Raw genomic sequence first — 13,765 nt, forward strand, 5'->3', positions numbered from 1 at the left:
GCACATGTGTGGCGGCGCCAAAGGCACCGTGCACACATCGTCACCCACTCGATACAAGTGCACACACTAAGGGCGCGCGCCTATCGTCTCTCTGTGAAGGAAAAAAGCAAAAGGAGATACTAGTGTGAGCTGCATGGCGCGACCTGGCGTCCAACCCAATCATTTTGTACGGTAGCGCGAGGCGGCCGTGCGGAGCGCCGTGCGAGCGGCCGTAGGCACGCCCGGCGCGCGCGCCTGCCCGCCGGGTCTGCCCAGCTCCACGGCGCTCCGCCCCCGGCCTCAGGCCGCGCGCTCCCCGCTCGCTCGGCGGCCGCCGGTGGTTTTTGCTCGCTGTCGCTGTGGGACTTACCAGAGGTGGGCAGCCCCGTCAGGGGGGAGGCGGAGGGGACGGCGGCGGCGGCGGTGGCGGCGGCCCCCGGGGCCTCAGGGGCACCGCCAGCGGGGGCCGCGGGGGCTGCGATCCACAGGGCGAGACACAGCGCGGCGCAGGCGGGCATCCTCCTGGAACAAGAGCGGGCGCAAGCGCGCAAGCGGGTCAAGGTCAGGCGCAACAGTGTCTCCGGGGAAATTATTTGTTGTTGTTTTTGTCTCGCTTCCCTTCTCCTCAGCGTCAGTCGCGCCGCGAGCGCAGCAGAGCCAAGGAAAAAGGGCGTGCGGTTCATTATTATCCCGCCCCTAAATCAGTCCTTTAATAATGCGAGGCGAGAGTAGCCAGGAGGCAGCCGGCGGTGCTCAGGACCGGAGCGGGTAGGGAGGCGGCGCAGGGCTGGGCGCACGAAAACTCCATTTTTCCAGTCCCGGTGCGACGCTTAAAGCCCCACCGGGAGGCCCCCGCCTGCCTGTCAATCAATTATTCATTTTCTTCAGAGCGCACTAAGTGGCCCGGCCCGGGCCCTGGCCCAGGCCCAGTGGAGGCCGGAGCCATCCGCAGCCCAGAGCCACGGCTCTGCAGCCACCAGAGCGAGCGGAGCGAGCTCCAGAAGCATCGCCTGCGTCGCGCCAGCCCCGGCGACTCCAAGTGCAGCGTCAAAAGTGAAGGGGGAATGATTTCTCTACGTGACGGCGCGGTGGGTGAAAAGATGTCGGAAGGTTGAGGGGAGGGGTGGTGGGTGGTGTGGGGGCGGCGGACAGGCGTACAAGTTGGAGGATAGTACGAGTCGATGCAGCAGGAGAGGAGAGAGACAGAAAAACAGACAGGGGGAGACAGACAGAGAGAAAAGCGCGAAAGTTGAAAAGAGGTTTGGAAAGGTAAGAGGGGAGTGGGGTGGTGCCAGGGGGCGGGCGGCTGCTGCTGCCGAGGTGGAGTGACGCCTTGTGCGAGGCGCGCCTGGGCACGGACCCCCCACACTACTGCTCACTGGCAACACACTCTCCAGATCACAAATGTCGGTGACAGCCCGCACCAGCCGTGCCCCCGAGGCTGCTCCGGCTCGGGGCGGGGCGGGGCAGGGCGGGGCGCGGCCGGGAAAACTTGCTGCTCTTCCCTCTTCTGTGGCGCGGCCTGGCCGGGGCGGGCAGGGGCGAGGCGCGCTGGAGCAGCGGATGCTACCCGGATGCGGTACTTGGCCTGTACGTGGCAAGGGTTTCTCATACCAGCCGCGGAGGCGCGACACTGGCCGGCTCGGCGGGGCGGGGCGAGGCCGGAGGATATTGGAGAGGGATGCACAATATCGGGCGGGCGCCGCGAGGACGTGTCAAGGCCTCCGTGCACTGCAACCCTCCCCTCGTCCGGCCTCGCTATGAGAGGAAAGGGTATTCGCCAAAATCATTTCTTCGAAAAGGCAGTCCAACTGCTGCACCTCCAGCTGTTGGATGTGAAGGGTGATGTGTATGGAAATAGAGTTGTTTGGCTGAGGTGCATGGGATTCCATATCGTTATTTATTTATTTTCAAAGCTCTTTTATTATGGGGTCCAGAACGTGGAAAGAGGATACTGTTTTTATAGAAAATGGAGGTAGGAGAGCATGAGAAAAACGCCCTATCTTAAAATTTTGCATTAAATGGAATTCTGATGACGACCGGCGGGGCCGCCATAGAGTGGGGCCAGTGGGTCGGACAGGCTGGACCTTCCAATCGAACGACAAAGAGACTTACTATTCATGAGCTCGGCGCCAAATTGACTGCATATTTACCGTCACACGTGTGTGTGTGTTTGAGAACGTGAATGTGTGTGTGTGTGTGCGGGAGTGTGACGGTGCGCGTGTGTCGTCACGGTGATGAAAAGAGAGGAGTTGGGGAAAGGGGTGAGGTCACGCACAGGCTTTGAAAAAAGAGCATTTAAAGAGGGGGTTGGCGGCAGGAGTGGTGGGCGAAGCGGGGGGCAAAAAGGAACCACGAAGCGAGCGCGGGCCCGGGCCGCATTTAACCAGGCTGCACACTCGACGACAGCTCGCCAGCGCGATTCACGCAGCGATTCATCGGCTCAACTCGATTACAATACGCGCGGGGGAGCGAAAAATGAAACAGGATGATGGAATGTGGCAGGTGGTGCAGCGCAGCACGGCGGCTGCGTGTGTGGGGGGGCGTTGAGCATCGGGCAGCGCAACGCTGCTTAGAGTGATGGATCGGTGTGGCATAGGGAGAGGCTGGCCCGGGCTGGCGGCACTTCCAGCCCCCGGTCATTCGTTACCACGCACACCCGGAATGTAATGTGCTGTCGTGGCGGAGGCAGCAAGGAGCAGCAACGGAAGCAGCGGCCCTCTGCGCTCCTCAGCAGTGTAGGGTAGCCCCGCCCCGCGCCGGCTGAAGAAGGGCTCTGCCGAGGCTCTGGCGGGGCTCTGCCGCGGCCTGTACTGCGGCGAGGCCCGCTTTAAACGCCTGGCTCAGGCCGGCCGGGGCGGGGCGGGGCCGGCGGAAGAGGCACTCTCACTGGAAAGAGAAATGATTGCCGGTGTATTACATAACCCGCTGCTCAGCGGAGCAACCCCAGCCAGCAGCCAGCCCGGCAGCCGCCGCTCCGCGGGTGGGGGATGAGGGAAAAATAAAGAGAGTCATCTCGTTATGCAGTACACTCGCGGGCCTGCCTCGGCCTTTTTAGAGCAACTGCTTTTGCTGCTACAGTCTGCCTCATCCCCGAGCTACATATCGCCCCACGCCGCCACGCCTCGCCCAGAAGTACCGCGCGAGGCGCGAGGCGCGCGAGATGGAGTGCAGCGTTTTCCCGGGAGGTGGTGGCTTGATATAGAGCTAGACGGTGCCTTCTCAACTTTCGCATTGATTTTTTTATTCTTTCAAGAGTAGTACAAACAGATTCTGTCCATATTGTTTTCAAATAGTACAAATTTTTTCGGTCACAGTCCATTGTGTCCCTTTGTCATGGGCTGGTCCTCGACTAATGTGGCGGTGGCAGCTTGATCTAGCTACCCTAGTAACACAAAACTGTCGCACATAGTGATTTTTTTATCAATCGTCCAATAATTGTGACGATAACGAAAATCCAATAGTGATGGCCTTTTCATAGTCAGACGATTGTCGCTCGCTGGTCTATCAAATGTAAACAATTTACCATCCTGTTAATTTTTTATCGATTTCTGATTGAATTCACAACAGTAGTTTTTCGCTTCCATAGCTGGCCGATTTTCGTTTCGAGGAAAAAAGATAGTATACCTATAGAATCATTTTTCTCATTTCGTATATCGCATACCGATAGTCCGTACCTTTATTTCTACTGTTGTCCGATCCGACAGCCGTACGACAGTTCTGTGCTACTAGGGTAGACGGTCCCTCGACTTAACACCTTGATTTTCTCGGTGTTCAAGAGTAGAGCATATTCGACTGATATGATTTTCGAAGAGTACAGAATTTTCTGGTTACAATCATGAGCCCTTCTCTCATGTTACAATGCAATCCTGACACATTCCCACGCATTTTTCTCTCCCATCTTCTTTTTTCTCGTTTTCTATATCCAATGACGGTGGGTTCCAAGCGAGCGCACCTGACAGCCTGCTATCTGCAGCCCTCTCCCTCCCTTCTTCCTCTTTTTCAACCCCTCTTTACCCTAACCTATCTATTCCAGGAAGACACCTCCCCTGCAGGTGTTTCTGACGGCAGCCCTGTGAATTTCCCATCAACGGATCTGCTTTGCCCCCACCTCTCTAGCTCACCCTCTTGCGTCACGCGAAAAGATCTCTGCGATTTAAAAAAGGGACCATCGGAGGAAAAAAATCTGTATTTTCAAGTTATTTCATCTTTAGCAGATGATACCTTAAAATATTTAAAAACTGAGACTGAGACTCTAAAAAAAAATTACTTGCAGGCATACCAGGTGGCTGATTAACCCCGCGCACTTCTGTAGTTAGACTGTACCGCACGCAGGAGTGCGGGCGGGCTTTCCTATTGCCCCTGTCCAAGACGCCTTCCGGGCCGGGCGAGTAGGCAACCCGCCCGCACTCGTGCGTGCGGTACAGTCCGGGTACAGTCTAACTACAGAAGTACGCAGGGTTATAATCAGCCAGCTGGTATTTTGAAATGACTTCGAACCTGAAATACAACAAGAAAACGAAATGTATATGCCAAAAACTCCATGGAAGTGGCCCATTTTGGTAAGAAACACTCCCTTTCGAGCCCAAACAGTGAAAGATGGAGCAATCATTTTGTTTTGGGGCCATTTTTATGGGAGAGACTCCTTTTAGCGCCTAAACAGAGTGAGAGATAGAGCCTAATGGGCGAAATTCCAGTCCCTAGGGTTTTACATATATAGAATTATGTCAGATTTTCCAGAACAAATGTGTAAGAAAGCGTTCCCAAATTGGCATTTTTCAAATTGTTCTTAAAATTTCAACTGCCCTGTGAAACAAGTAGTGCAAGTGTCCTGTTGTGTCCCCCGTGACTTCGCGGGGTGGTCCGCGGTGGCCTCACGCCTTCGCGAGTTTAAAAATAATGCCCACCTCCCCCCCCCCCCCATTAATTTGTGTTTTCGAAAAAGAATTTTGAAAGATTTGTTAAAATTCAAGAACATTTCTTGCGTTGTTTCAAGAACGCATTCTGCTGGGTGTGTTGGAGAACAGGAGGGCTCTTCACTTATCCATGCTTCTGCTATATGCCCCACTCGGCGCGGGGCGCTTGGCGCTCCCACCCGTGGGATGCGCCCCACAGGGACCCATTAGTCGGCGGACAAAGCCGCAGTGCTTCTGCCCGCCGCTTTTATTCGGCGCACGAATGTTATTTTTGTTCGTCCACGAATCCAACTACTCATTAGTGGGGCAAAAGTTGAGCGGCATGACATGGGATGGGTGTCTGGCTCCATTGCGCCCCGGCCAGGGTCGGGCTGGGCCGGGCGCCGGGCCGGCTGCTGGAGGGAGTTCTGAGTATGGAGACCCCTCGTCCCCTACCCTCCCCTGGTCGGGGGCGGTCGGGGGCGGTCGGGGGCGGCATACTGAGAGACGACGACGGCCCGATCTTTTCGTTTGCCCTACATTAAAATGCTTATACATGCTAAATAAATTATTAGCAAACGTTTCGAATGATTTGAATGGTCTGCGATGTGACAATTTGTCAAAACGATTATTAGTATCAAGACAAAATAACTTCAAATAAACGACAGAAAAAATATAGTTGCTTCGTCGTATTTTCGCCGTTTGTTCGTCCGTCATCTGGGTGGGTATCATTACCAAACGACAACCTTTTAAGGAGTAACTCCATACTGCCATGAATGTACGTTATTTTTCATTTTACGCTACAAACCCCTTTTTTTCTGGGAGAGGGGGAGGGTGCTGGCGCGGGCACTGCACCACACACCACACACCACACACTGCGTTGTGTGGACGGACTAGTCGAGGCTGTCCGGGCGGCACGGGCTGCTTTTGTTTTCGGAGTCAATTGTACAGCGAGCAGCACAGCAGTAGCAGTATCCGTGCTCCACGGTCGGCTGGCGGGCTGAGCGGGGCTGGACGACCGCTCTCCAAACGTGGATATCTCTATGGGGTGGTTGGGGTGGCTGTGGCCATTAGGGAGAGAAGGGGGCGGGTCTGCGGGCAGGACGTTTCGGTCAGGGAGACTCAAAACTCTGGGCGCGCACTCACACACTCTCATAACACATCCACGCGCGCACAAACGTACACGCACACACACACACACACACACACGCATACATACACTCACACTCTTCCTCAGCTAAGCGCCAGTCGGTTCCATTGTGCGATATTATTGTCGCGGTCATTCATGTTGCGGCGCGCAAACTGCCAAAGCGTCGAGCGCACGCGAGCCGGGACAAAGGCGAGGGCAATGAGCAATCACTGCAGGAAGAGTCGCAAGTCTATTTATTTATTTTATTTATCTCCCCCTTCCCCGTTCTCCTTGATTGATTTCCATAAATCATAGGCATGCCCATCTAAACTGTTATGATGAGATACTGCCCCCCCCCCCTCCCCTAGCCCGGAGGATAGCCGTAAAAGAGATTGGATACCTGTATATAAAACTCGACGCGCTTTCGTATTGTTTCGTTTTATACGTTTTTTGGTATGCGCGCTGGAAAGGAAAGGTAAATTATCTGTCTACGTGCCTTTTGTCTCGTCGCTCTTATACCCCCGCTGCCGCTGCTCGCTTTTCCCTTCCTCGCTTTGGGCAGATTTAACTGAACGTTAATCTCTGGATCTGCCTGATAATGCCATGGACACGTCGTGAATTAAAACACGGGAAAAAATAGAGAAAGAAAATCGTTTGGGCCCCCAGCAAAAAAAATCCACGCAGAATGCCGCACACAAAACAAGTGTCAATCAGTTTGAAATTATTTGTACGCCAGCTGCTTTTTTGTTGTTGGTTTTACTTGTCATATCAGCTCTTCGCTGTGTTGTGATTGGGTGGATGAGGGCGTTACAATGGAGTGAAGCTGCCTGCCACCCGCCCGCCCGCAGCCAGCAGACGGACTCATCTTTTTAAACGACCCGGCTGCCCCGTCCACTCCACCACACCACCGCCCCCTGCCGCCCCGCCGGCCCTGCCCCGGCACGGCACGGCACCACTAAATCCCACCTGTTACCGGCCGGAAGCCTTTTATATCCGCGGCAGTGAGCGGCCCTGCCGTGTCCTGCCCTGCCCTGCTCGGCCGTGTCCTGCCCCTGCCCTGCCCTGGACCTGCCCTGCTTCGGCCCCCCTGCCCCGCCCTGCCGTGTCCCACTCTGCCCTGGCCGTGTCCCGCACTGCCCTGGACCTGCCCTGGACCTGCCCTGACCCGCCCTACCGTGTCCCACCCTGCCGTGTCTCGCCCTGCCTTGGGCCTTGGCCCTGCCCTGCCGTGTCCCACCCTGCCCTGCCCTGCCCTGTCCCTGCCTTGCCGCGCGGGGCTGCGCCGATGCTCCTGGACCACTCCCACTTCCGCCTCCCCCGCGGCGCCCGGTCAAGTTGTCAAACGGTCACAAGAGCCGCGCGCTTTCTCGCGCCCTACACGCAAAAAATAAAAAGAATCATTGTACCAACGATATGAGTTGCACCTCCAGTAACATTTTGTTCTTGGAATGGCTTCAGAAACATAGGATGATATTCCAACGACCATGATTGCTGGCTCAACGACATGGTCGGTGGTACAACTACCGGCTGTCATTGTCATAGGGTTAGCAACATCGTGTCTTTGGACCAACAACCCGGCCACAAGAACACGACGGTCGTTGGAACAATGATTCTTTTTTTTCAGTGTACGTCAGCGAGAAGCGGTCGCATTGCCGCCTGATTGAAGTGTGCGGCAGTGCCGGTGTTGCCCTCCTGTCTGGCGTGCGGAGGCCCCGCCGTCACCGAGGCCATCACCAGCTACCACCCTGGTCGAGGTGGCAGCGGTCCGACGGCGGTCCCCGTGTCCACGTCCAGCTCCAGTGCGCGCTCGCTGTCAGCAAGGGGGCCGTCACAACGTACCCTTAGGCTGCGGCGGTGGTCGGGGCGTACGGTCCGGCGGCGGCCTCCGTCCCCATGCCGCCCGGCGCCGGCTGCGGCGGCCGCGTGCTACCCGCCCGGTCAGTCCCGGCCCCGGCGGCTCACTTTGAACGAACACCAGCGCCGACGACGACAAAAACAACAACAACTTTGGCCGTCGGTCCGAGGCATGGGTACCCTCTTCTCCCCCCGCTCGGCTCGGCGGCGTGGCTGACGCTCTCGAGAGCGGGGAGGCTGAGGCTGAAAGGGGTGGCGCTAACCCCGCGGAGCGCACGTCCGACGCGCAGCGAGACTCGGCCGCGACTGAGGAGGGGAGCCTGCTCCGGGCCGGGTAGGGGCGCCGGGCTCGACAGGGAAGGCCTGCGCGAGGACACCCCTGACACCCCTCTCCTGGCTGCTCCTGCTCCGGGGCGGGGGGCAGAGGGTGTCGAGGAGATCTCACATGCTGCAGCGCAAGGTGGAGGCAGGGAGGCGGAATGATTTCGACAGGTATGTGCGCTTTCCACAGGTGTGTGTGTGCGTTTGTTTGATTGTGTGTGTGAGGTAGAGTTTTGTGTGAGTGTGTGTTTCATCCGCGGAATTCTGCTTGCAGCAGCGCTTTTGCGCGTTTGTATGAATGTGTGCGTGCGAGCGTGCTTCTTTCCACGTCGAAAATCAAGGTGGAATCTCACTGACATTAACGACATTTCATGTGCTCCCCCCAGCCCTGCTCATAAAAAAGGGTAAATAGGGGGGAGGGGGTCAAAGCGCACGGGAAATGTCGTGATGCCAGCGGGAAGATTAGTATGTAGAGTAAAAGCCATCTGTTGTTTTTAGACATTACCACAACCGTCAGCCCCCTCAAAGGCCCCCTCCCCGTGGGCCCTTGTGGCGTTGCGCGGTGCCCTCACCTTATTGTAACACTACACCACGTTCACTGACGCACCGCTGTGGCTCGGCTGTGACGCCGTTCACAACTGCTCCTTCACGCGGAGCGGCATCCTTGACGTTGTTCTGTTTTTATTTTTTACAGTATGGTGGCTTTACTTTATAGAATCGTGTTAAGATTTTCATTTTTACTTCACACTTAACACCACTGTTTTTTTTAACATCCCAAAGAATTTTGAAGAAATGCGTACGATAAGTGAGCAAGCGAGCTCTCTACTCGGTCGCGTGGGGAGGACTCCTTTTCCGCGTTGTTTCAAAAAGCACGCGCCGAACAAAAGACGGCCGCGCAGGCGCAGACGCCGGGCAGAGGACGCGGCAACGTCGCGCCGTGGTCCGTTTCCGGTGCCGTAACGCTCGCTCTCTGCCCGACAGTTCTATCGAAGAGGCCTCGAGAGATCGATCCGAAGACACGCAGACGTAGAGAAGTGAAAATGGCGTCGGTAAACAACTTCGTTGTGATGTTTCTGTTCTGAATGTTTTCATTTACTGTAATTAATGTGACGGGCATTTGTTTTGTCTACGCCTAGAAGATGAATAATACACATCACAATGATACCTTTAACATAAGTGGTATGTATCTGGTCATTAAAGAAATATCTGATTGCTTGGTATGTAGGCTACGCGTACCTTTATGTGAGAGAGAGTTCCTTTTTTTTTATTGTCATTTTCTACTTTTTATGAACGAATTTTGCCTTGTTATCAATCACTTTACCTTTTCCGATGCTGGTGTATCTCATTTTAATTCACAGGGTGCTATGTAAATCCCAAATAATATCGCCTAAATAGTGTTCAAGTGAAACGTCAATGTTATTGTCTGACACCTTAACCTCACAACCTTCCTTACATGAACTGTTTACCTGTAATGCTGTACAAAGCAAATTTACTTTGCTGTTTAGTTTGACTGTCCAGAAAAGCACGATTTCTTCTGTTGTTCATGTATTTTTCCAAATTATGTTTTGAAGTGTGTTTTTTTTCTGTTGCAATTGACATGTATTGCTTATTTATTTGGCACTGTCGATGTGACATGAGTCATACTTCCTTTGTTACCTTATGTTTACCTTATACTTCTAATCTAAGTTTGGTTCTAATTTGCATTTTCATTCATTTTAATACGACCTGTGGGTCCTTTTATTTTCTGAAATATGCATGTGTTCTTTGAACCAAAGAACTGCCAGGAAATTTTTTAAGCACGATTTTTTCAATTATCATTTACCTGTATTCTTCTTGTGATCCATTTACGATCTTTTTGGCCTGACTAAATCGTATACTTTTTGCCTTTCCATTCTGTAGACCTGACGGCAGAGCAGCAGAAGATGCTCATCGACATTCGACGTCGTAAATCTGAATTGCTGCTTGAAATCCAAGTAAGTACAAAAGCGAGCCAGACGACCATTGCTGAGATGTTATCTCTATAGCCCGATTGTGCTAGGGAAAAAAATAGGGTCCAAGCTTACTGACAGATGGCCCTGCGCAAATGTATGAATTCATCTGTCTCATTGGATTTATTGCTAGATGTCAATTATTTTGAGGGTTTATGAGGTTTCAGTAGTCTCATCAAAAGACAGTAGTCTCCTTTTTTTGTTGCATTTAATTTGACACGAGAGACTTCTTTTTAAGTTGGTATTTCTAGTTTTATTTATCACAAATGCTGATACTGTACAATGGAGCCTCAAATGGCTCGCCTGTAACGTTTCTGTGGCTTTCTTGTTTTACTGAGACATAGAAAATGCTATCATTATTATTATTTGAGGAAAGTTTCACTTTAAGTATCACTTTATTAACATCGTCTGCTAGAGGAGCTGCCTTTTAACATGCCCATTTCCCTGGGGCGCTCATGTGAATGGATCCTATGTCCTCCCGAGCCTACCGCGGGGTCTAGAGATTTTATCGACGGCAGGTGCACATGCACATTGCTGCACACATCCTGCTCTGCAAGTGTGGTGCGCCTGACCCCGTTCTGTATGCTAAGGGGGCGGGACGTGGGGGAGGGGGGGACTGAGGCGTACTTACAACGTACAACCACGTCCTCACCACACCACCTCCTCTCCCGGGAATCTCCTCCGCGGGGACTTCAAACCCGGGCGGCGTGTCCTCAGCGACCCGGCGATGCATTTCCTAGAGAGGCCTGGTCGGGTCTGGGCCCTGGCCTCGCGGGCCCGTCCCGTCTCTCTTCTCGTCTTGCGGCGAAGGCCAAATATTGACTCGTTCGACCGAGTGCTGAGGTGAGTGTGCGGGGCGGGGCGGACCGCGGGGCGGTCCACACCCAGAGCACACGCCCCCTCTCCCCCTCCCGCAAGTACTGTATGCTCTAAATACATGCTCACATCGCTTAGCGCGTCCTGCCTGCCTGCCCGTCCCGCGACGGCCCTCGCTCGGCCTAGCTCGGCCTGGCCGTCCTATGTCCCGTGTGTGGGTCATGGTGAGACCGCGGGCAGCGGTAACAATCGCGTTCCCTTGTCGTGATTCAAGTTTTTCCACCTGCAGTTCTTACTTTGAAACCGAATCGTGTGGCCGCGTCTGGGTCGCGGGAAAAATTCATGGTATACAGAACAGCGTACACACACACACACATACGGCCTACCGACCGGTGGTTTTCCCTCGCACCAGCACCGCGCTGAACCTGGCCGGCCAGGCCGTGCGTGCAGTCGCAGTGATGAAGGAGAGAGCAAGGCGATTCCTTCGGTGGAGCGAGAGGTGAGGGGGGGGGGGGGGGGTACGCACGCACATTCCTCGCGCGACTCGTTGCGCTCGGCTGGCATACAATATTCAGAGAGACCTTTGCCTGGCAGGATCACCTAGTCACCTGCCTGCAGGCCCGGCCCGGCCAGACCAGTCGGGCGCGGGGAACAGTCCACCAAGCCCGACGACGACGACGTCGAGTTGGCGTTGCCGAGGGAACGGGGCGTTCGGAAAAGACGCAAATGCGAGCGAGCGTGGGAGTGGAGAGTGTTTACCTTTGGAGGGCTGCTGTGTCGGGGGCGTTCGGCCGAGGGGGCCTGCCTGGGCCTGGGGAGGGTTTGGTTTTGGGGGCCCCTCGTAGGAAAAGCAAAACAATGCTGTGAGAATGCCCATATGGTGGCGCGGCCCCTCGGGATGGGTGGTCGCCCTTTGAGAAAGAGGAGATGCGCTAACCAAGAAGAAAGGGTGTGGTTCGGTTCGGTTTGTAGCGGCGTGACGTGGCGAGGCGAGGCGCTGCAGCGCGGGGCGGGGCAGGGCGTTTGTTTACCGGAGGGGCTTTGCTACACCGCCCCGTCGGCGCGCCGCCCCGCGTGCTTCCTGGAGCGCACGCCGCCGCCGAAGTGCCGTGCCGTGTTCCGATAGCCAGAGGGGAGTATCTCTCCGCTGACCCCTTGCCGCGGGCCGGGACCCTCCCGCTTCCCACCATGAGGTACCCACCTCCCGCTGCCGCCGGACGGGCCGGTTCGCCATGAGCTTGGCTTTGGCCTTTTCGCGAGCCTTTCATATCCTTACCCTGCTGGCCGTTGAACTCGACCCGCTACTGCCTCCCGCCCGTGGAGCCGCGGCTCCCTCGTGGAGGTTCTCCTCGCCTCGATCGCTCGCTGCCATGGCCGGGGCGGCCGCGCCGCTCACGGTCTCTATTGGCGGTGCCTGGCGGCGGGCCAGAGGGCCTCGTATAACAGCTCGACTACGCCCCCGCCCGTCGTGTTTGTAAACACTAAACGGGTCAAATTGTTAAGTCCAGGAAGCAGGTGTTGCGTTGGCGGTGTTGCTGCTGCACACAGTCGGGTCAGGGATACATAGCAGCAGCAGCAGCGTCGCCACCGCCTCTCAGAACGCACTGCTCTTAGCTGTGTAAGTGGCACACGCTATCTGCGGTGTTCGGCGGCATCCTGGTGGCGCCGGCCCGGCCCGACCCGGGGCGAGCCTGCGAGTCCGTGACCGTATGCCCGCTCGCGGCCCGCGGGGCAAAGCGTTCACAATTTATCACGTCATTACGTTATCGTGGCCGGCGCCGTCGTGCTGCTGAGACGTGATGGTCGTCGTCGGCGACCTGGCTGGCACCGGGACCGGGGCGCCGTCGCTCAGCCCCCGCCCGGCCCCGCCCCCCGCGGCCCGGCGCTGCCCGCTGACCTTCTCCCTCCCCCTGCTCGCGGGGGCCGTTGCGGCAGGTCGGGGCGCCTCAGATTGGCTCGCGGGCGCCAGGCCCGGCCGCCCCTCGCCGATTGGACCACGCAGCTGCTGCTGCTGCTTGCTGCCCCGGTTGTTTGACGTGCGCACGGCACGCGCCGCTCGCCGCCGCTGTCGAGAAGTTTGGCCCGCGGACTGGAAGTTTTGGTCCGCCATGCGGAAAGTTCCAGGAGAAGCGGGTCGCGCGGCTTTTGGCTTCGGGACGTCCCGGTCGGTTCTGGTTGCTTTGTTTACTCGAGCGTCGCCAGCGTGCATTGCCAGTGATGCTCCTGCTGCTACTTCGCAGTCCTCCACTGCTCTTTCTCTCTCTCTGTCGCTCCCGTTGTCGAGCGCTGGACCCCCGCCGCTGTCCTGTCCTCTATTTTGGTCCTGGCGCTTGCCAAAGCTCCACGCCAAAAATCCTGCTCCCCCTCACCCCTTCTTTTCTCTTCGTCGCCAAAGCCCCCCACCCCTCCGTCCCTCCGTCCTGCAGCCGGGTGGGCTCTGTCTCTTCCCGCCTAACTTGCCCGCGGCCCGGGGCTTCTCGCGTGGCGGCCGCGGGACGTCACCAAGTCGGCGATGGTGGCGGCGGTGGTGGCGCGCTCACGCTCCCTTGTCCTGCTGCGGCTCAAAGCCTTGTTGTGCCCCGACACGTACTTGCCGTTTCCCGGAACCGCGAGCCGGCCGCACATGTCTTCTCGTTATCTTCTCGATGGCGGCGGTGACGACGACGACGACGCATTTGTCGTCAGAATGTTTATGGCAGTCAGTGAAGACATGAGGTGTGCGTAAGGGACGCGCGGGCGTGGTGTGGTCGTACTATGTCTTAACCGACTCGTGACGGTTGGCA

General features: G+C 56.2%; 2 protein-coding genes across 3 annotated transcripts in view; one reads left to right on the top strand and one right to left on the bottom strand.

The window, feature by feature from the left end:
- LOC113203683 (uncharacterized) overlaps positions 1 to 8,199 on the bottom strand; it is a 135,318-nt gene extending 127,119 nt beyond the window's left edge. Inside the window, exons 1-2 of the mRNA XM_052273631.1 lie at positions 7,843 to 8,199; positions 350 to 501 (exon numbers count right to left, since the gene is read on the bottom strand). Coding sequence (XP_052129591.1) covers positions 350 to 497 — 148 coding nt within the window. The 5' untranslated portion in view covers positions 498 to 501; positions 7,843 to 8,199. The remainder of the gene's footprint in view (positions 1 to 349; positions 502 to 7,842) is intronic.
- A 990-nt stretch (positions 8,200 to 9,189) lies between these two features.
- Positions 9,190 to 13,765, top strand: part of LOC113207142 (cytohesin-1) — a 41,489-nt gene continuing 36,913 nt past the window's right edge. The window contains exons 1-2 of one of the 2 annotated variants that reach the window (XM_052273622.1): positions 9,190 to 9,357; positions 10,078 to 10,151. In XM_052273622.1, the coding sequence (XP_052129582.1) occupies positions 9,318 to 9,357; positions 10,078 to 10,151 (114 nt within the window). In that variant the 5' untranslated portion in view covers positions 9,190 to 9,317. Of the gene's footprint in view, positions 9,358 to 10,077; positions 10,152 to 13,765 lie in introns of those variants that run through there. The other variant, XM_052273621.1, reaches the window with a different exon arrangement.

This window comes from Frankliniella occidentalis, unplaced genomic scaffold, assembly GCF_000697945.3.
Source record: "Frankliniella occidentalis isolate FOCC.00 unplaced genomic scaffold, Focc_3.1 Scaffold289, whole genome shotgun sequence".
NCBI lineage: Eukaryota > Metazoa > Arthropoda > Insecta > Thysanoptera > Thripidae > Frankliniella > Frankliniella occidentalis.